The 22,514-nt window shown below is 51.4% G+C and overlaps 1 protein-coding gene across 6 annotated transcripts in view; it reads right to left on the minus strand.

Moving 5' to 3' along the window:
* LOC130489488 (potassium voltage-gated channel subfamily C member 1-like) overlaps positions 1-20,525 on the minus strand; it is a 59,374-nt gene extending 38,849 nt beyond the window's left edge. For all 6 annotated transcript variants that reach the window (XR_008933834.1, XM_056863220.1, XM_056863221.1 and 3 more), the window contains exon 1: positions 19,926-20,525. Coding sequence is in view for 5 of the 6 variants with exons in the window: in XM_056863220.1 (XP_056719198.1) it covers positions 19,926-20,525 (600 nt within the window). In the remaining variant the exon portion in view is untranslated. The remainder of the gene's footprint in view (positions 1-19,925) is intronic.
* Between the last annotated feature and the right edge of the window lie 1,989 nt (positions 20,526-22,514).

Here is a 22,514-nt window from a genome sequence, read left to right on the forward strand (position 1 = left end):
CCATCGGCAATACTTGCAACTATACTAACTTTTAATTATTTCAGTATTTATACTCTGCTTTTCTCCCCACTGGGGACCCAAGGCAGCTTTCAACGTTATTTTCTTCTCCTCCTTTCTATCCTCACAACAACAACCCTGCGTGGCAGGTTAGGCTGAGAAACAGTGACGGGCCCAAGGGCACCCAACAAGCTGCCATGGAAGAGTGGAGATTCGAACCAGGCTCTCCCAGATCCTAGTCCAATACTCTAACCACTATACCATGCTGGCTCCCAACTTCCCTTACAGGGCTGCTGTATGAGTTTCAACAAGATAAAATATGCAAAGTGCTTTGACTACATGAAAGAACTACACAAATTATTATTACTATTATCATTATTATTACTTCTACTGAAGAGCCCTGTGGTGCAGAGGGGTAAGCTGCAGGATTGCAGTTGAAAGCTCTGCTCACATCCTGAGTTCAATCCCAACGGAAGTCAGTTCCAGGTAGCCGGCTCAAGGTTGACTCAGCCTTCCATCCTTCCGAGGTTGGTCAAATGAGGACCCAGCTTGCTGGGGGTAAAGGGGAGATGACTGGGGAAGGCAATGGCAAACCGCCTGGATGTGACGTCACCCCATGGGTCAGGAATGACCCGGCGCTTGCACCTTTACTACTACCACCACAACAGATTCTTCCAGAAAAAGAGACGCATCCTCTACAGGGGAACATAACTGAATTCAAGGATCAGTTCCCAGACAGCCGATGGAGGAGCCCCATTTCTGAATGCTGCACTCAGATTTCAATAAACCCTGCAAGCAGAAAACGAATGCACTAGAGAGAAGGCTAGGCTTGAATCTTTTGATATGCTAATTTTCTTCTTGCGTGGATTTCCCCCCTAAATGTGAGGAACTGGTGCATTCAGAACCAATGTCCCCCCCCCCCCTGCCAGCCTATCCTATGACCTCAGGACTAGCTCATCTCATTTTGCTGTATGCGGAGACAGATGGGAGAAGGAAAGGTCAGAAATGAGGAACCAAAAACCTTAGCAATGATTCACTATTTCTTCAGAACCAGGTTCCTCAGGGTATGACATAAGCTTTCCTAAGCACAAACAGGCTGTTCCTGATGGATGACTAACAAAGTCCATCTCATGGGTTTGAGGTAGGGTCTACAGGCTTTTTGACATAAAAGAACCCCGTTTCGAGGGGGGGAGTGAAGCCATATTTGGTCTGACAGAAGCAGGCTTTGCAGAAAATGTTCCAGAACCCACAGAGGAGTCTGTGTGCAAGACATGACCAGGTTACAGGTGTAGACAACCAAGATGGAGGAACTACTTCACCAGCCTACCCTTTGGATGTTGGGTTAACAGTGGGATATAAAAGCCTATGTAAATAAAGCTGCCCATTAATGGTCCTGTCAAAGACATTTTGGAGGACTTTGATTCATAGGGTTGCCATGAGTTGGAAGAGACTTGACGGCACTTCACACACACATTAATGGTCCTGAGAATTTCCACTCTGGCCACCACCCAACCCATTCCCTCACATATGCTTCCTTGCAAACACATACACACACCAAGACCATGCCACGCTTCGCAAGCTACCATATCTATTTGCATGTTCCACTGAGGCCCACTGCTCAAAGCAGCAGAGTTTGCCCTTCTCTGGGGACATTTTTTTAAGGGCCAGAGTGGTGTATCGGTTAAGAGTGGCGGACTCTGATCTGGAGAACCAGGTTTGATTCCCCACTCCTCCACATGAAACCTGCTTGGGTGACCTTGGGCCAGCCCTGTTCCCTCAGAGGGAGAGGCTGTGGCTCAGTGGTAGAGCACCTGCTTGGCAATGCAGAAGGTCCCAGTTTCATGGCTACTAGTCAAAATGGATACTAGCCATGATGCACACCTATTCTCTCCAGGATCAGAGGAGTATGCCGAATATATTAGGTGCTGTGGAACACAGGGAGGACAATGCTGCTGCAGTGGTCTTGTTGGCGGGCTTCCTTAAGGCACCTGGGTGGCATCTGTGTGAACAGACTGCTGGGCTTGATGGGCCTTGGTCTGATCCAGCAGGGTTTTTCTTATGTAAGATCTATCTCATCCGGATTCTATAGCTCTAAGAGGCTTGACAGCCAACCTCTCCCCCCACCCCCAATTCTCCCCTGCTGTCAACATGCTATGCCTCCTGAAGCATATTCAGTCCTCATTTTAATCTTATTTTAATGTTATTTTAATGTTTTGTATGGTAGATTGTGACGGCCTTTGGCCACAAACAATAAACTTTATCATTTCATATCAGTCCTCATCAGGCCATTTTGGGATTTCCTTTTCTGTTGGTTAATTTTCAAAGGCATATTTTTCTGCCTGCCCGGAGAGGGGGGGGGGGCATTTCCAAAGCATGTAGAGACCCCTACCTTGTCCAGGGACAGCCTGGTTTTCCTGGTTTCCTGAACGGCCGAGAGGCCGGCCATTTTAGGATTAGATGAAGTGAATCTCCTACCATTCTTTCGGAAATTTTCACGGGAAAACTTTATCAGGGGGGGGGGAATCGTACCCACCACACATAACCTTCTCCCCCTTTTTTAACTTTCATCCCTGTCATTTCTCACTGCTGAGTTTCTGAGCAATCCTAATATATGTATTTGGATTAAGGAATAAAAAGTATCAGGGCTCACACACACCCTCCCTGCACTGTTACGCAGGATGGTCAGCATCTAGAAGCAGTCTGTTACACTCTTCGCCCATTTCAGCACCTTGATAAAACCCAGGAAGAAAAGCAATGACGCAAATGGTCATGTGCACAGTGAACAAAATTCTCTGCTCACTCATATTCCTCACTAGAAACACACACACACACTCACACAAACAAACACACACAAACCTACCATTGTTCAGGGAGTACTGGCTATGCACAATGTATACGCAGTTACCAGGCTGTCAAAAAAAATGCCTTCCAGCTCTCATATGAACACATGAAGCTGCCTTATACTGAACCAGACCCTTGGTCCATCAAAGTCAGTATTGTCTACTCAGATGGGCAGCGGTTCTCCAGGGTCTCAGGCAGGGGTCTTTCACATCACCTACTTGCCTGGTTCCTTTAACTGGAGATGCCGGGGATTGAACCTGGGACCTTCTGCATGCCGAGCAGATGCTCTACCACTGAGCCACGGCCCCTCCTCCCAGGATCACAACTTTTCTAAGAAGCACGTTTTCTATATATATGCGTGCGCACACGCACACACACACACACAGAGAGTTCTTCAGTCATGTAGCCATGTACTCTCAGCGGTGTGACACTTGTGTGCGCAAACCTCTCATGTGCTGCTTGGAACACCGTCTCTCGCACCTTGTATTGATCAATGCGCATGACAAGATCTGCTTGTGCATTTGCACCCAACATGCCTTTCCATGTAGTATATACACATGCCTCTAATGACCTTCCGAAAACCATATGCTTATACATAAGTGTACACATGTATGCGTACTTACACCTATGCCTGCATATATACAGGTATGCCTTCACCATCTTTCTCTTTTGCCCATGGACAGATGATCACTGTCCAATACGTTCATGCCTACCTATTTACATTTTTATGCTGCCCCTTCTCCAAGGAGCAATGTGTATGGTTCTCTTGCTCTCCGTTCTATTCTCACAACAACCCTTTGAGGAAGGTTCAGCCAAGAGCGAGTGAATGGCCCAAGGTCACTCAGCTCGTTTAATGACTGGGTGTGGATTTGAACCTGGGTCTTCCCCGCTTATTCAACTTCTGCCCTCAATGCTGTATAAGGTTGCACAACCCCAACCAAGTCCCGACTATGAATATACATACAAAGTAACTCCCACTCAGATATTCCTTCCGCTATACTTGAACCCTACCCTGAGCTTGCAAAGTCATGGAGAACTGTGCATTCAAAAAGGTAAAGGTAGACCCCTGTACAACAGCCCCGTGGTGCAGAGTAGGAGGCTGCAGTACTGCAGTCCAAGCTCTGCTCACGACCTGAGTTCGATCCCGACGGGAGTCAGTTTTAGGTAGCCGGCTCAAGGTTGACTCAGCCTTCCATCCTTCCGAGGTCGGTCAAATGAGCACCCAGCTTGCTGGGGGTAAAGGGGAAGGCAATGGCAAACCCCCCCGTAAACAAAGTTTGCCTAGTAAACATCGGGATGTGATGTCACCCCATGGGTCAGGAATGACCCACTGCTTGCACAGGGGACTTTTACCTTTACCTAGACCCCTGTGCAAGCACCGGGTCATTCCTGACCCATGGGGTGATGTCACATCCCGACGTTTACTAAGCAGACTATGTTTACGGGGTGGTTTGCCAGTGCCTTCCCCAGCCATCTTCCCTTTACCCCAACTTGCACATTCAAATATGTGTGTAATTATGCGTGTACAATTGTGTACTCTCTACCCACCAGGCAAGCTCCTTATTTTCTTGATTAAAACACTTCTATCCAGCCTTTCCTCATGGTTCAAGGAGGCTTACGGTAATAGATAAAAACCTTTTCAGTGAAAACCCCCCAAATAAAAGAGCAAACCCCAAGTCTCTCCCCCCTCCCTCCGCCTTAAAAGATGACTGCCATTCAAGCTCCCTCAAATGCCCTGGCAAACAGGCAGCAGGCCTTGCAGCTTTTAGAGTGAAAAATAACCCACTGTTTAGTGGGCTAAACTCTGCTGCTTTCCGGTGTAACTGAAGCAGGCTTAATGATGCGCCGTGCTGCATTCATCCCCTGCAAGGGTGCCCATTCAAACACAAATCCGCACAAATGCGCACTCCCTTAACTAAGCACATATAAACACACTCCGGTTTTGGCTGGTACAGAGGCACACTTTTCTGTGCGCCTGCATCTACACACACATTGCCTATATTTTACAGATCACACAGATGGATGGACTTGTGCATCACGTGAACCCATGAAGCTGCCTTATACTGAACCAGACCCTCAGTCCATCAAAGTCCGTATTGTCTACACAGACCGGCAGCGGCTCTCCAGGATCTCAGGCAGAGGTCTTTCACATCACTCACTTGCCTAGTCCCTTTAACTGGAGATGCCGGAGATTGAACCCAGGACCTTCTGCAGGCCAAGCAGAGGCTCTACCACTGAGCCACAGCCCCTCTCCATGGCTCTCCAGGGTCTCAGGCAGGGGTCTTTCACATCACCTACTTGCCTAGTCCCTTTAACTGGAGATGCCGGGGATTGAACCTGGGACCGTCTGCATGCCAAGAAGATGCTCTACAAACTGAGCCACAGCCCCTTCCCTCCATACGCATGTGCGCGCCCACATACACAGGCACATGCCTCTTGTTTTAAAAGTGCTGCTGCGTACACGTGTGCACCCCGATATGACTTTCTGCTTGCACCGCACACGAATTTCCCAGACAACGTTACACGCACACGCACAGCCAAACATTTTTCCATATGTGTACGCGTGCATACACACACTTTGACATGCTCCTCCCAGGTGCCTACAACCTGACAAGTCTTTATTGTGCACACCGGGTGCACTTCCCTGCGACGCAGATCACACAGCCTTGCATAATGCACACATTTCCCTCTACCTAAGGCAACCCAGAGCCCCAGAGCCCTGTTTCGGTGCAAGCTGGCTGCTTTCTTTTTCCATTCGCCCGGATCTCTGCACTGCACAGAATTCCCGTCCCGTCAGCACTTTCCGCACACAAACCCTACAATCTCTTTTGCAGCGCAGTGCGGTGCCCAGGATGGGGGGGGGGGGTGAGGAGAAGAAGGAAGAAGAGGCAAGCCAAAGGATCCAGGGAACACGGAATAAAGCACAGCAGGACGAGAAGGGAGAAATGATGATTGGCTTTATGGGGGGGGGGAACAGAGAATGTGGGGAATAAATAGCATCACCGCTCTGAGCCTGCTTCTAAGGACCTCCCCCCCCTTTCCCCCCTCCTCCGTTGTGGGGAGGCCTTCTGAGGTCCCAAACGACAAGCCTGTCTGGAGACCACCTCTGACCCATTTTTATATCCTAAGGTGCCCCCTCCTTATAATATTCCCAGCTTTTTGGATAGATCAGGAAGCAGGGCTGGCAATCTGGTCCCTTCTCTCCCTTCCCTCTCCCTGCCCCCCCCCGTTGCGAGCCCCCCTCCCCCACAATTAATGAGGAAGAGGCTATCTGGGTCCTCTTTCTAACAGCGCTGGGAGTCCCAAATCATTTTGGTAGAAATAATGAATTATGCCTCCTGGGGAAAGAAAATAGCGGGGAAGGGAACAGAATACATGGGAAAGCCAAAGAATATTGTTCTTATATCTGATTCTGGAAGGGATGAGGGGCACAGAAATGGAGGCAAGGTCAAATAGAGAACTGAACAGGCAGAAAGAGGAGGCCTTCTCAGCCTCTTCCTTCTTGGGCTTTGAACCTCTCCCCCACCCCCAGAAGCCACAAATCCCAGTTTTCTGTCCACCCAGTAGGTCTTGCTACCAAAGCCTGCGGTGTTCCCAGTCTCTTCCTCTCTGCCACCATCTTGGCAGACCTAATCCCACCCACCCCTTGTGGGAACCTAATGTCCGCTTAGGAATAGCCCCTTATGCTTGAAATGAGCAAGGGAGCATATTGCAGGAGCAGATGGGGAATCCAGCAGGGGTGAGAAGGAAAGGGGAGGGGGAGAAAGAGAGAGTCTGATGGTAGGCCCAAGGTCGAGAAAGAAAAAAGAAGGACGCGCTGTTCTGGCCCTCAGAAGAGAAGAAGAAGAGTTGGTTTTTAATATGCCGACTTTCTCCACCACTTAAGGAAGAATCAAACCGGCTTACAATCCCCTTCCCTTCCCCACAATAGACACCTTGTAAAGTAGGTGGGGCTGAGAGAGTTCAGAGAGAGCTGTGACTAGCCCAAGGTCACCCAGCTGGCTTCACGTGTAGGAGTGGGGAAACCAACCCCAGATTAGCATCCACCACTCATGGGGAGGAGTGGGGAATCAAACCCCCATCAGAGGAGCATGCCTATTATATTAGGTGCTGTGGAACACAGGCAGGATGGTGCTGCTGCAGTCTTGTTTGTGGCTTCCTAGAGGCACCTGGTTGGCCACTGTGTGAACAGACTGCTGGACTTGATGGGCCTTGGTCTGATCCATCAGGGCCTTTCTTATGTTCTAACCCGGTTCTCCAGATCAGAGTCCACTGCTTCTAACCACAGCTCTTAACCACTATACCACACTGGCTTGGCTGCCATCAGTTCTTTGTTCATTCCTTTGGTCATTCAAAGTTTCTATTCAACCAACTAGCCGCTGGCAAACTACACCTCAGATATGACAACACGCAGAGGAATTCCTTTGTTATGGCATGAGGCAAGGTGACCTTTTCTGAGGGGTAAAGGAGAGTCACATCTCGTAGGTATCTCTCCCCTGAGCTCTCCGTTTCTTACGGAGGTAACGTGGAACTGGGAAACTGAGCTAGGGTGGTGAGCCCCTGTAGTGTAGCAGTTAGAACCTTGAACTACGGAGAGCCGAGTTCAAATTCCTGCTTTGGCCTCAAAGCTCACAAAGAGACCTTGGGCCAGTCTCCCTTTCACAGGGCTGACGTTAAGAAATAAAATGATTCTCGTCTCATCCGTGTACGCTGCTTCGAGCTCCTTGAAGGAAGCATGTGATGTCCATTTGAGGAAGGAAGGAATATATCTATTCCAGGAAAGAAGCTGACAGGCCTAATAGGTTAGAGTTGTGAGGGGGGGGGCAGCAGGGTTTGGGGTGTTGTGGAAGAAGACTAAGATCTACTGAGAGCTGGTGGGAATTCAGAACACATCAGATTTCTGAGGAGGAGGGAGATCTAGGGCAGGCTTGAGTGGGAGAGGTCCAGGTTTGGAAGCTCTGAGAACAGGGATGAAGCTGGTTGAGAACCAAGGGAGTTTGGGAAGGCCAGGGTTCCTTTATTCTCCCAGACACAGAATCTCTCCTTCCCTGGAGGTTTTTAAGCAGAGGCTAGATGGCCATCTGTCAGCAATGCTGCTTCTATGACCTTAGGCAGATCATGAGAGGGAGGGCACCTTGGCCATCTTCTGGGCATGGAGTAGGGGTCACTGGGGGTGTAGGTGGGGAAATAGTTGTGAATTTCCTGCATTGTGCAGGGGGTTGGACTAGATGACCCTGGTGGTACCTTCCAACTCTATGATTCTATGATCCAGAAGTACACAGTGAAGTGAAAAAATATTTTATTTCATTTGGATATTACTCATTAACATTACGGCACTCCTTTCTTTATCATGGAATTCAAGGCGAAAGACTTGAGTTTCTCAAGTGGTCTCCCCGAAGGTCACTGATCAGCCCCAGACTAGTTCCCAATTTAGCAATGGAACAGCATCATGTGTTTTCAGAGCATAACTCAGGATAGTGGGAAGGATCCTTGGTTTGTCCCTTGAAATTGGGAAAATGCTCACAGGGTCCTCATGGTCACAGCAATGCCTAGAAGGACATAATTTCCTCCCTTCCAACCTCCAGCATCTATGTCGAGAAGCAACAAGATACAGTGCATTAAAGCGCTGGGTTTTGAACTGTGGAGACCTGGATTCAAATCTCCCACCCCTTGGCCATGAAGCTGATCTGGCCCAACCACCCTCGGTCAGTACAACCTACTTCACAAGACTGTAGTGAGGGCCAGCATGGTGTAGATGTGAGAGTGTTGGATTAGGATCCGGGAGACCCAGCTCTGAATTCTCCACTGTCTTGAAGCTCACTAGGTGACCTTGGGCCAGTCATTCTTCTTCTCAGTGTAACCTACCTCACAGGGTTGTTGTGAAGGTAAAATGGAGGAAGGGATGTTGTAAGCTGCTTTGGGTCCCCATTGGGAAGAAAATTAAGGTATGACTATCAGAATAAAAAAATAAATGAATGGGGAAAAGCGGATCATCCCATCCCTGTACACCACCTCAAGTGCTTTAGGATAAGTGTGGGAGATCTCCATGAGGAAGGGACTGAGGGTTAGAAAAAAATGGTTGATACCATCTGGATGTGTGTGTGTTAAGTGCCATCAGGTCACGTCCAATTCATGGCGACCCTATGAATCAATGTCCTCCAAAACATCTTTAACAGCCTTGCTTAGGTCCTGCAAATTGAGGGCCGTGGCTTCCTTTATTGAGTCAATCCATCTCTTGTTGGGTCTTCCTCTTTTCTCGCTGCCCTCAACTTTTCCTAGCATGATTATCTTTTCCAGTGACTTTTATCTTCTCATAATGTGACCAAAGTACGATAGCCTCAGTTTAGTCATTTAACTTCTAGGGTCAATTCAGGCTTGATTTGATCTATAACCCACTGATTTGGTTTTTTTTGGCAATCCATGATATCCTCAACACTCTCCTCCAACACCACATTTCAAAGGAATCTTTTCTAGCTCCTTCATGGCTGCCCTTCCCAGTCTCAATCTCCTTCTGATTTCTTGGCTGCCGTCTCCCTTTTGGTTGACTATCTGGATAGAAGTTACCAAAGGGGGTAGTGTTAAGAGCAAAACAACTGTGCCAGGCTGCATTTTAGGCAGAAGGATTTCTAAGCACAGATTTCTAAGCCTGATCAGTTTCTAGCAGAGGTGCCTGAAAACATTTGTGTGTTGGGATGCAGGTAAGTAGAGTGTAAGGCAATTAGGGGAAACTGAAACTTCAAGGATGAGGGGAGACATGATAGAGGTCTATAAAATTATGCATGGTTTGGAGAGAGTTGACAGGGAGAAGTTTTTCTCCCTCTCCCATAATACTAGAAACGGGGTCATTTGCTAAAGCTGGAGGGTGAGAGATTCAAAACAGAGAAAAGGAAGTATTTTTTCACACAATGCATAGTTAAACTGTGGAACTCCCTGCCCCAGGATGTGGTGATGGCTGCCAGCTTGGAGGGCTTTAAGAGGGGAGTGGACATATTCATGGAGGAGAGGGGCATTCATGGCTATTAGTTAGAATGGATACTAGTCATGCCACATACCTATTCTCTCTAGTATCAGAGGAGCATGCCTATTATTTTGGGTGTGGTGGAACACAGGCAGGACGGTGCTGCTGCAGTCATCTTGTTTGGGGGCTTCCTAGAGCCACCTGGTTGGCCACTGTGTGAACAGACTGCTAGACTTGATGGGCCTTGGTCTGATCCAGCAGGGCCTTTCTTATGTTCTTAAGGAACATGTATAGATGATGGGCTGGGGAGGCGGTTTTAAGCCAGCATCCTCAAACGTGCCTCTTGTTTTCTCTAGAGTAACCAAGGGGACTGCAACAAGCATATTGCAAGTGTTAAGCAGGTTAGCTGAGTTGGAGAAGCGGCAAGGAGAATAATTTGAAGAAGAGCCTTTGGCACGCAAGCTTTAAGAAATTAGCTGATGGGATCTGGGAACCTGAGAAGGGGGTGGGGAAGAAGTCAAAAGAGGTTTGATCAGCTGCAAGGAAAGGGAGTTGAATTACTGTGGTGAGATGGGAAGGATCGGCAGATATATTTTAAGGGGGGGAGGGAGGGGAAATCGTTGAGGGGGGGGGATATGTGGATTAATTCCAGCAGGGAAAGTGATCAATTTCAAGATGGTAGAGTTGGACACAGAGGAGAGCCAAGATTAATTGCAAACCCGGTGGGGGAACACAACTTTTAGTGATCGGTAGTTGGAGGGGAGAGCCATGGGGCAGAGGCCAATGGAGAGTCAGGGGAAAGGGATTTGACAGTCTAAATTCAAACCAGAACAGCACGAAAATACGTTCTGGTCTCTGAATTTGGAAACCAGAGTCTGATTTTTGTTTTTGGAAAGTCTAGTAAACTAGCCCCCTCCCCAACTTCTCTGCCTCTTGACGTTCCACACGTTATGCCTCTTGCTTCATTTCCAAAAGTTGCCACATGCGCTTCCTTTGAGCTCGGCACGAGAAGGGGCCTTGGAGCCAGAGAAGCAGGCTTGGGCCCAATGATAAATGCAGCCCCCCCTCACACACACTTTTTGTCATCGTGCTCCCCCCTTCCAGAAAGGCCCCATCCAATACGGATTAACTCCCACAGGCCCTCCCACCATCTTGCAAAACCTTTCTCTCCTTCGCCTGTTATGTAATAACAATAAAGATCCCCAAATGCTCATTCCCCCTCTACCTCACACCCATTCCCCAATATCAGCCTCTTTAAAAACAAAGCAAACAAACAAAAACCCTTTCCAACTCTGCAGTGGGCTTATAAAAACCTACTCTTCTCCTCCTTCTTTTGCTTCAACATTGCCCCTTCTTCTTTACAACGATGGTTAGGTGGAATATTGCGTTATGTCGCCCCCTCCCCATTCCAGCACACGACGCCCTCTGTTAATCCATTAATATTCTCTCCGGTTCTCTTTTGACCTTTTTTTAAAACAAAAAAATCATGGAATAACCTCTACGAGTGATGCTCGGAAGCAGGAAGAAAGCTCCCCCCCATGCGCGCGCGCATGTGTGTATTCTCTCCCATTGCTATCGCGCTGGATGCAACACTGCAGTTCAGCACCACGGAGAGCGACAGAGAGCGAAAGTGGGGGGGAGCGGATTAAACCGCAATAGCTCAATTTTAGCATCTACGAAACGGGCATCTCTCTCTAACAGTGCGGGGGTTGAATTTGCATAGGGTGGGTATCTACGGGGCAGGGGGGGGGCAGGGTTGCTTGAGGGGAGCCAGGGCTCTTGGGTTCTTTGGGAGAGAACTTGGCGAAAAGGGATCCAGTGGAATGGGAGGGGGGGTGTCCCAAAACTCCTGAGTTCTCCACGAAGGGCATTTGGGAGGTCACAGGCACGTTTTTTTGAACAAGGAGTCGTGGCTTCTGAGCTGTCTGAACGGGAAAGGGGGGGCTGGTAAGAAAGAAAAGGGGGGTCATGGAGGAATAGAGAAGGATATGGAAGAAGAAAAAGATTTCTATATGGAACTATATGGAGAGCCAGCATGGTGTAGTGGTTAAGAGTGGTGGTTTGGAGCGGTGGACTCTAACCTGGGGGACCGGGTTCGATTCCCCACTCCTCTACATGAGCGGCGGTCGCTAATCTGGTGAACTGGATTTGTTTCCCCACTCCTACACATGAAACCAGTTGGGTGACCTTGGGCTAGTCACAGTTCTCTTACAGCTCTCTCAGCCCCACCTACTTCACAGGGAGTCTGCTGTGGGGAGGGGAAGGGAAGGTGATCATATGCTGCTTTGATTCTTCCTTAAGTGGTAGAGAAAGTTGGCATATAAAAACCAGCGCTACTTCTTCTTTCTAGTAAAGGACAGAGTTCGAATTCAAGGAGATGGGAATGCAAAGCTAGGACTTTTGGGTTATGGAAGTGAATTGGGTTTGGGTGAGGAGGGCTTATATCCCTAACCTACATGCTGGATCTATAAACCATTGCTAAATATTACCCCCTTCCTTACCTTATTGAAATCTGGAATGGTGCCCCTGCTGGTTTAGTGACTGAGAGCCAAGAAAAAAAAATACATGCTAAGTATTTGAGGGATAAAAGTTGGCAACAGAGACTAGTAGGGACACATACCTAACAAACCAGAATGTCTTGGTCTCTGGGCCTGCAACTGGGAAAAAGCCCACAAACATTTATACTTCAATAAATCTGTCAGCCTTTAAGGTACAATAGGGTTCTTCTTTTGTTTTTGAGGAAGGGAGCCAGTATAGCTGGCTAGAACTGTTTTGAAAGCCAGGATTTTTGGGTTCTTTGGGAAAGGGACATACACTAGTACACTGGGACAGTGGTACTGAAGGCAAATGGGCATTTCTAACGCAGGGGAAAATGGGAGGTTCGAGAGCTAAGAAGTTTGAGTAATAAATACGAACAGCCATTTCTTTTTTAGCTGTCTCTTGCCAGCATCTGGAAGCTGATCCCCTTCTGCAATCATTAGTCACAAAAATCCCTTAAAAGAAACAACTACTCTCCCCCTAACTTTTTGAATTCCCTGAAACTTTGAACCAGAACTTCGGTGCCAGTTTGTTCATCTTGCAGCAAAGTCAAAGAACAGAGAATTAATAAGGAAAGGGAGGAGCAGCCTTTGCTTTAAAAAAAAAAGATGCACTTTTACGCTGAATTTTGGGCACCTTCTCTCTAGCGACTCCTACCGGCTACGAAGGTTTCTTTCCCCCCAATGTCAAGAGTACGAGGGAAATGTACACTCTGGGGTCGAGGATCGGACAGAGAGGCAGAACATGAATTAACAATAAAGTCGCCTTAGCTTAGAAACTGTGGACTGGCTCCCAATCTGCTGGATGGACACAAATACTTTGGACGCATCGACTCTTTTCGGTCCAAGGTTCAACTAGATAGCTGACTAAACAGAAGGGGGGTAGATCGGATTTTAACTTAGACCTTTCCCTGCAAGGCGGACAGGAGGAAGCATCATCCATTTTATATTATGCTCAAGTTGGTTCCTAGGTCCCAGTTTCCTTATTTGTAGCCTGCAGTCTCATATTTGATTCAAAAGTGCAGATGCGCTCTCGAGGAGGACAGAAGTTTTAAAGAGGACTACTGTGGCCAAAGGTACTTTCCCATTTATCTTACACATACACATTGCATGGCCTTCTTTATTCCATACAGCCCTTTACTTTCTGCAAATGCATCTGCCTGGTATTAAGGAGGCATTCTTTGTTCTCTCTCTCCCTCCCTCCATCTTGTATATAACAGAAAACAGAGAACACCCCAGCTAAAACTTTGTATGTATCATAAACAGATACAGGCTTTGGATGAGAGAGAGAGGTGAGAAAGAGAGAAATTTTTTTGAGTGATCATTTGATATGTGATATTCTTTTTAAAGATGAACACATGAAGCTGCCTTATACTGAATCAGACCCTCAGTCCAGCAAAGTCAGTATTGTCTACTCAGACCGGCAGCGGCTCTCTAGGCCAGGGTCTCAAGCTGAGGTCTTCCACATCACCTACTTGCCTGGTTCCTTTAACTGGAGATGCCGGGGATTGAACCTGGGGCCTTCTACATGCCAAGCAGATGCTCTACCACTGAGCCACGGCCCCTCCCCATAGCTGCTTCCTATCCTTATGCTGACAGTGAAATAAAACTCTCATACAACATTTTTGTCATAGCAAAGGGTATCATATGGATGTATGGGGAAAGCGTAAAATTCAGGGCAGGCCAACGCACACTTCCCAAACACATTTCTGCATTCAATCTCCAATTCATGAGTATGGGAAACGAATGCACCCGATCTACAAGCATATGTGTACGTATACAATAGGTATTCCTACTCAAGTAATTGTTACTGTGCTCAAAACAGACGGATACAACATTTTTTTCCTTGTGGGAGAGATGCAAAGTACTTCCAGAATGAAAGTTCAGACGCCCAAATTAAGAAGAGAGTGAAAAACTCAAACTAATGAGGATGCTGATGTGAAAGATCTAAAGAATGGAGGGGAAAGAGAGACGGAGAGATCTATAAGATCTGTCTATGTACACACTTTACCTCTCTCCAATACACAGGGGGCTTAGATGCAGCTATCAAATGTGCCTGGGTACAGATTTTTGTAGCCCCGGTCTGACTGTACATTGCTATAAAATATGTATGGTGGGGTGTGCAGGGCTTAACAGAAAACAGGCAAATGTGTCTTTGTTCATCGGATGAGCATTTTATAGAGGAGGACATTGGTCCATCTCTCACTTCCCCATGCTGTTAATCTATCTCCGGTCGCCTACTTCTTCTTCCCACCTTCCATGCATCCTTTCTTTGGAAGGTGTGGGGGGGTAAATGGTGGATGTGGGCCAAGCGATCTTTTTTTGCAGCATTTAGCAGACGCTGTCTATGCAGGTAATTCAAAAACTGTGGCAGGAGCATGAACCTTTGCTCCCCCCCTCCCGTATCATAAAAAAGAGAGACTGCTGCAGCTATAGAGCAAATCTTCTTTAAATGCACAGATTGAAGGGGGGGGGGTAGAGTCCCAATTGTATTGGAGGGACGGGATTGGTTTCTCCTCCCCACCTGCTCCTCCACTTATAGAAACCCTGACGTGATGCCCTGTCTGAATGCAGCACCGTCTCCCCCCCACCCCATTTCTGCTGTAACCTTTCCTGGCTGCGTTCCCAGCGGGGGGGGGAGGAAAGGGGGGCAAAGGGACCCGGACGGGCCTGGCGCTCTCCAGACCGACTGCCCGGGGCGAGGGGGGCCCCCCGGCGGTGCGCGATACGGATTGCAGAATGCCTGCTTTGCACTGCAAACTCTGGGGCTGGCAGACTGCACTGCGGTGCCCCCTCCCCCCCTCAACCCGCTGTCTCTGCAGTTCTAGAAGCAACAAAGCACTAATATTGTCCTAGAAGTCAGACCGGAGGGGAGGAGAGGGGGGAGCCGTGGCAGTTAGCTTTCCCCCCCCCCGACCCCCACTTTAGTGGTTTTGCAAGAAGTTCTAAACTGGGTGGAGGATCTTAGCGGCACAGACCAGGAAGCATATGGGGGGGGGGAATACAGTCGGAGCAGCAACGTGTGGGGGAGGCAGTGGGAGATAGGGGCTCTGAGCTGCAGTGTGTGGGGCTGATGGTTGGAGAAGCATGCTTCAAGAGAAGAGTAGCAATGAATGTGCATGGGGGGGAGAGTCCAGAACTGCATTGCTGGTGGGGAATCTGTGACTTCGCTGCTGGGGGGAAATCTCTGGCTTCTCCCTAGATATGTCGGTTGGGATTTAATGGGGACAGAAGAAGAAGAGCAGGGCACTTGTGGGCCCTAAACCGCAATGAGAAATTAAGGTTCCAAAATGCAGGAAGGGCAGAAGATCTGAGATTTATTTTGTGTTGGGGGGAGAGAAGAAGGAGGACAGGGGACCTCACTTTCTGGGACAGGCTCAAACTGTGTTGTCAGCACCCCCTGCCGGAGACCAAGGCATCCTCCCTGACACAGATAAGCAAGTCACAAACTGTGCACATGCGTGCGAGGGTCCTCCCGCTGCTACACATTTGCCACTCTTTGCACACTCGCATCCCACAGCTCTTGACTCTCAACTTTTTGAGCCCTGCTGGTTGTGGGGCTAACAGTAGCCCAGAAACTGGACCCTTGCACAATGCCCCACTCTCCGCGCACTCCACGTGTTTCTCCTTGGCGCTTTCTCAAACCCGCCACACTGTCCCCCAACCCCTTGGACCGCCGCCTCACTCTACCCTGCTCTACTGTTCCATTCCACCAGCGCAAGCCGCAACCCAACGGGAAAGATGCGCATTTTGCGCTGTGCAAATTGTTTTGCACGGTTTCACCCGAGGGGTGCATTTCCACACGCCTACCCTAGGCATGCTCCCGGGCACAGCTCCATCACTTGTAGTGCTGCACACTTGCACGTCCCCCTTCCCCTGCACGTCGGTCTGCGTTATCTCCCTACCGTTTATTCTCTGCAGAGCACTTCTGATGCTCTTTGCGCATCTCTTCCAGGATGGGCCACCTGTGCATGAGAAACCACTGGTGCCTCGGTGCTCGAAGCAACCCACCCTCTTCCAAAATTCCCAATGGATCCCACTCGAACCTCTCATCTTTTCCACTGCATTATCTACCTTCCCCCTCTGCCCATACCCCCACGCTCACCAGGCACTGTACATGGACCCTTGCGCATGAACCTCTGGGCACTAATCTGTGCATATTGCCACTGCCTGCTAAATGCTTCACATTAAAAAAAAACCACCCTTGTTTACTATCATTACATCCCACCATAGAACACCCTGACTCCTGGCCTCTCTTTGTTTTTTAACAGACCCCACTCATTCTCCTTTGCTCCTCCACCCCCATCCACTAAGGGTGCAGTTTTCAGGGAAAGGGGGCAAAAATGGCTCCAGAGAAGGAGACAAGATTTACAACAAGGCTGAAAAGGCTGCTCCAGGGGGGTGGGGGGCAGATGAAACCTGCACTCCCTCCCTGAAGCTGTTTTTAAAGAGTGGGTTTTTTCCCCTGGCTCCTCTTTAAAACGGATACTTCATTGTACCCTGAGGTTAGAGATGGGGTTTCTGTCGAGGGGCAGAGCTCCCTCTTTGCGCGCGGAAGGTTGGCATCTCCAGCTAAAAAGAAGCAGCATGTTGGGCAGCAGGTAATGAGAAAGCTCCCTGTGCCTGAAACCCTGGACAGCTCCTGCTGGACAGCCTTGGTCTAGACCAACCAACCGTCGGACTTGGTACAAGACAACATCACAGGAGAGAAGAAGACCTAAGTGTCCTCAGTCCCCTACAAAAGCCAAGGTGCGGTGGTCTTCTGTGCGTAAAGTGCTGTCAAGGCGAAGCCGGCTTATGGTAACCCAGCAGGATTTTCAATGCAAGAGACAGAACAGAGGCGGTTTTGCCACTGCCTTCCTCTGCATAGCAACCCTGGTATTCCTTGGTGGTCTCCCATCCAAATACTAACCAGGGCTGACCCTGCTTAGCTTCTGAGATCTGACAAGATCAGGCTAGCCTGGACCATCCCCGCGCAAACACATGCAGGACTGGACTGCGCGGACGCGTGTTGATTTACTTGAAAAGAAACCCTACTGAAACCAGTGGCATAGGTTTCCAAGCCCCCAAAGGGCCTAGGATCCGGCAGCAAGCCACACTGCTTGTAACTCCGTGCCACCTCAGTTTCCCGCTCTGTCAGATTTTAGATTGTAAGCTCCTTGGGGGCAGAGCCTTTCCCAACCTTCAGCCTCTCTGCCTTTCCCCTTGTTTTAGGGGAAAAAGGTCCCGGGCATTGCGTAATTAGGATCACAACGCTAATGCGAAGAACAACACAATTCCAGAGGGGCAGCTTGCGACAGCCCAAACCCCAGAGAGAGTCCGCTGGCGCCTTAAAGGCAAACAAAGCGTCCGTGAGCCAGCGCCCACCAGAGCATTAATCTTCATTATGAATTATTATTACCCGGACCCATAATCAGGAGAGTGCCTGATTATGAATTATTATTCAAAACGGCTGCCGCTAATAGGACTTGCATTCCCTGTTACTCACTTATTAGCCATCAGTAACCACCGCTGGCCCCTTTCTCACTGATTGCCGTTCACCATTGCTGTTATGAAAAGTGCAATCCCCGGCAGAGTTACCCCTAACGCAGCAACTCTGTATAGGATTGCACCATGCCACAACTGACCCTGGTTGGAAACCTGCTCGCCTGTGCCTGTTATAGAATCGTAGAGTTGGAGGGGACCACCAGGGTCATCTAGTCCAACCCCCTGCACAATGCAGGAAATTCACAAGTACCTCCCCCCACACCCCCAGTGACCCCTACTCCATGCCCAGAAGGTGGCCAAGATGCCCTCCCCCCTTGTATTAACCCTTCTTGCCCCTCATTCCTAGCCATGGTTCCCACCAATGGGTTATAGCTTATTATTATTACTACCAGCCATCACTGCAAAGTCCTTATTAGTACTCCTCATGAGATGCACCTCAGGACTGGTGTCCAGGGGTCTCCACCCCCCTCCCCTTCTTGCCCCTTATTCCTAGCAATGGTTCCCACCAATGGTTACGGCTTATTATAATAGAATCATAGAGCTGGAAGGGACCACCAAGGTCATCTAGTCCAACCCCCTGCACAATGCCAGAATTTCACAACTACCTTCCCCATGCACCTCAGCGACCCATACTCCATGCCCAGAAGATGGCCAAGGTGCCCTCCCTCTCATGAACTGCCTAAGGTCACAGAATCAGCATTGCTGACAGATGGCCATCTAGCCTCTGTTTAAAAACCTCCAGGGAAGGAGAGCTCACCACCTCCCGAGGAAGCCTGTTCCACTGAGGAATCGCTCCAACTGTTCCTCCTATTATTATTACTACTACCAGCAATCGCTGCAAAGTCCTTATTAAGACTCCTCATGAGGTGCGCCCAAGGACCCGTGTCCAAGGGTCTCTGCCCCCACTCCCCTCCTGGCCCCTTATTCCTAGCCATGGTTCCCACCAATGGTTACGGCTTATTATTATTCCCAGCCATCCCTGCAAAGTCCTTATTAAGACTAATCAGAGGTGCGCCAAAGGACCCCTGTTCAGGGGTCTCTGCCCCTCCCCTTCTCGCCCCTTATTCCTAGCATTGGTTCCCACCAATGGTTATGGTTCATCATCATCATTCCCAGCAATCGCTGCAAAGTCCCTATTAAGACTCCTTGCGAGGTGCACCTAAGGACAGGTGTCCAGGGGTCTCCTCCCTCCCCTCCTTGTCCCTTATTCCTAGCCATGGGTTACGGCTCATTATTATTATTATTACTACCAGCAATTGCTGCAAAGTCCTTATTAGTACTCCTCAAGAGGTGCACCTAAGGACCAGTGTCCCCCTCCTTGCCCCTTATTCCTAGCAATGGTTCACGACCAATGGTTACGGCTTATTATCATCATCATGCTTAACTGTCTAGGTTTACTGCATACATAACAATCATCATCACTACCAGCCATCCCTGCATAGTCCCTATTAAGACTCCTCACAAGGTGTGCGTAAGGACCCGTGTCCAGGGGTCTCTGCCTCCCCTCCTTGCCTCTTATTCCTAGCCATGGTTCCCACCAACGGTTACAGATTATCATCATCACTACCACTACCAGCCTTCCCTGCATAGTCCCTATTAAGACTCCTCACGAGGTGAGCCTAAGGACCCGTGTCCAAGGGTCTCAGTTCCCCCCTCCCCGCCTCTTATTCCTAGTCATGCTTCCCACCAATGGTTACAGATTATTATCATCATCAATACCACCACTACTACCAGCCATCCCTGCATAGTCCCTATTAAGACTCCTCACAAGGTGCGCCTAAGGACCAGTGTCCAGGGGTCTCTGCCCCCCCCCTCCCCTCCTTGCCTCTTATTCCTAGCCATGGTTCCCACCAATGGTTACAGATTATTATTATCATCATCATCACTACCACTACTATCCATCCCTGCATAGTCCTATTAAGACTCCTCACAAGGTGCGCCTAAGGACCGGTGTCCAGGGGTCTCTGCCCCCTCCCCTCCTGGCCCCTTATTCCTAGCCATGGTTCCCACCATCATCATCACCACCCCCACCCCCAGCCATCCCTGCAAACTCCTCACGAGGTGCGCCCCAGGACCCCCGCCCAGGGGTCCCCGCCCCGACTCACCCTGGCCATCTTGGAGGAGTAGGGGTCCTCGAAGAGGGCCCACACCTTGGGCTGCATGCCGGCCCACCAGCCCAGCTTGCGGCCGTCCTCCTGCAGGCAGAGGCGCTTGAGGTCGCCGCTCTCCTCATCCTCCTGGCTCTCGGGGGTCTCGAAGCTGTCGAGGGCCTCCTCGGCGTCGCGGTGCTGCCGGTAGTTCATCCAGCAGCAGGCCTCCACGTCGGTCTCGTCGATGCCCCAGAAGGCCAGCTCCTCCTCGAAGAGGGGCCCGCACACGTCGGCGGGGCAGTGCAGCTTGCCCGTGCGGTAGTAGTTGAGCACGTAGGCGAAGACCTGCGGGTGCCGGTCGAAGAAGAACTCGTCGGCCTTGGGGTCGTAGTCGAAGTTGCTGCAGGCGTCGGGCTCGGTGAGCCACGAGAGCCGCGTGCCCGGCAGGGTCTTGAGGGTGCTGCGGTAGGTCTCATGCCGGAGGCCGCCGACGTTGATGACGATCTTGTCGTTCTCCTCGTTCCGGCCCATCTCCCCTTTCAAACATGACTTGGACGGCGGCTTGTTGCCCGACTTGCGGCCGCGGAAGGACGAGACGCACACTGAGCTCAGCATAAGGGCGGGGCGGGGCCGGGGGGGCGCCGGCCCGCCCCCCTCCCCCGCGGGGGGTGGGGCGGGGGCCGCCCGCCGCTCAAATCGGGAGCCCCGGCGTCATCCCCGCCAAGCCCCGCCGCGCCGCCCCCCTCCCCGGCAGGGAGGGGGAGCCCGGCGCCAGGAGGAGGAGGGGAGACGGCTGGAGCGCTCCGGCTCTACTTAGACGGGGCGGGCGGGAGGAGGGAGAGGTGGCGGGCGGCCGGCCGGCTCTGCGGAGGGAGACAGAGAGGGGGGACGGGCAGGTGAGTGCGGGCGGAGGGACCCCCCCACGACGACCCCCCCCCACGACAGCCCCCGGGCCTCACCGACGACCCTCGCTTCCACGCCCCCCCCCGGCCGGCTCTGCAAAGGGAGGCGGAGAGGGGGGACGGGCAGGTGAGTGCGGGTGGCGGACCCCCCCCACGACAGCCCCCGGGGGCCTCCCCGACGACCGTCCCTTCCACGTCCCCCCCCCAGCCGACTCTTCAAAGGGAGGCGGGGAGGGGGGACGGGCAAGTGAGTGCGGGTGGATGACCCCCCCACGACAGCCCCCGGGCCCCCTCCCCGACGCCCCTCGCTTCCACGCCCCCCCCCGGCCGGCTCTGCAAAGGGAGACGGAGAGGGGGGACGGGCAGGTGAGTGCGGGTGGCGGACCCCCCCCCCACGACAGCCCCCGGGGGCCTCCCCGACGACCGTCCCTTCCACGTCCCCCCCCAGCCGACTCTTCAAAGGGAGGCGGGGAGGGGGGACGGGCAAGTGAGTGCGGGTGGATGACCCCCCCACGACAGCCCCCGGGCCCCCTCCCCGACGCCCCTCGCTTCCACGCCCCCCCCCCGGCCGGCTCTGCAAAAGGAGACGGAGAGGGGGGACGGGCAGGTGAGTGCGGGCGGCAGACCCCCCCCCACGACAGCCCCCCTCCACGACGACCTTTGCTTCCACTGGGTCCCCCGGACGGCCCGCACCCGTACGCCCCCTTCGGGGGAGCGCGGGCCCTAGGTGGGTGGCGCGCCGCAGCCTCTCTCGCCCCCCCCCCGTGGGTCAGGGGGCTCGCTCTTTCCCTCTGTTCCCACCCTCGGAGAAAGGCCCCTCACACCCCCTTCCGGGGTGCGCGGGCCCCTCTCGCAGCCTCTGGCCGCCCCCCTCCCGTGGGTCAGGGGTCTCTCTCTTTCTTTCCCTCTGTTCCCCCCCCCTCGGAGAAAGTCCCCACTTCCAATGTTGACTCACTCACTCCTGGGGCACCCCTGCCTGCCTGATTCCTGCCTTTTTCAGAGGGGGGAACTTTCCAGACACCTCCCCCTTCTGCCCCCCCCCCAAACACTCTCTGCCACTTCTTTCTCTTGCCACTCCGGTCTCCATTCATTCATTCTCCTTCTTTCATTCATTCCTTCATTCTCTCTGTTCTTCCTCTTTCTCGTCTTCCTCTCCCTCCACTCTTGTCTCTCCTTGAACCCTCTTTCTTGCCCCCCCCCAGATCTTTCCCCTTTCTGCTTGGCCTCCATCTTCCATTCCTCCATGTCCCCCCCTTGTCCCTCGCCCTCCTCCTCTCCCTGCTGCATCCCTTGGCTGGGGGCCACAGCCCCCCAGGACTCTCCTCCTGCCCTGGGAGGATTCGCCCCGTCTAACTTTTTGGCGGGTGATCAGCTGCCGCGACTCCCTTGCACCCCCCCCCAAAAGTGTCTGGATGCGGCCCTGCGGAATGCACCCATCGCACTTCAGTGGGGCCAAAGAGAGAGGCGGCGGCGGATTTGGGAGAGATTTCGCAGCCTGGAAAAGTGCCCTTTCTCACTGGACTCATTCCCCCCCCCCTTCTGCAGTACCAGTCCCTCTCGGTCTTCCACACACACACACACCCCAGCTTCAACTGCTCTGTCTTTCTGCCCCATCTGTCCAGGCCTGCAGCGGCCCCCTTTTATTTCATAGAATCATAGAGTTGGAAGGGACCACCAGGGTCATCTAGTCCAACCCCCTGCA

This window comes from Euleptes europaea, chromosome 18 (genome assembly GCF_029931775.1).
Source record: "Euleptes europaea isolate rEulEur1 chromosome 18, rEulEur1.hap1, whole genome shotgun sequence".
Taxonomy (NCBI): domain Eukaryota; kingdom Metazoa; phylum Chordata; class Lepidosauria; order Squamata; family Sphaerodactylidae; genus Euleptes; species Euleptes europaea.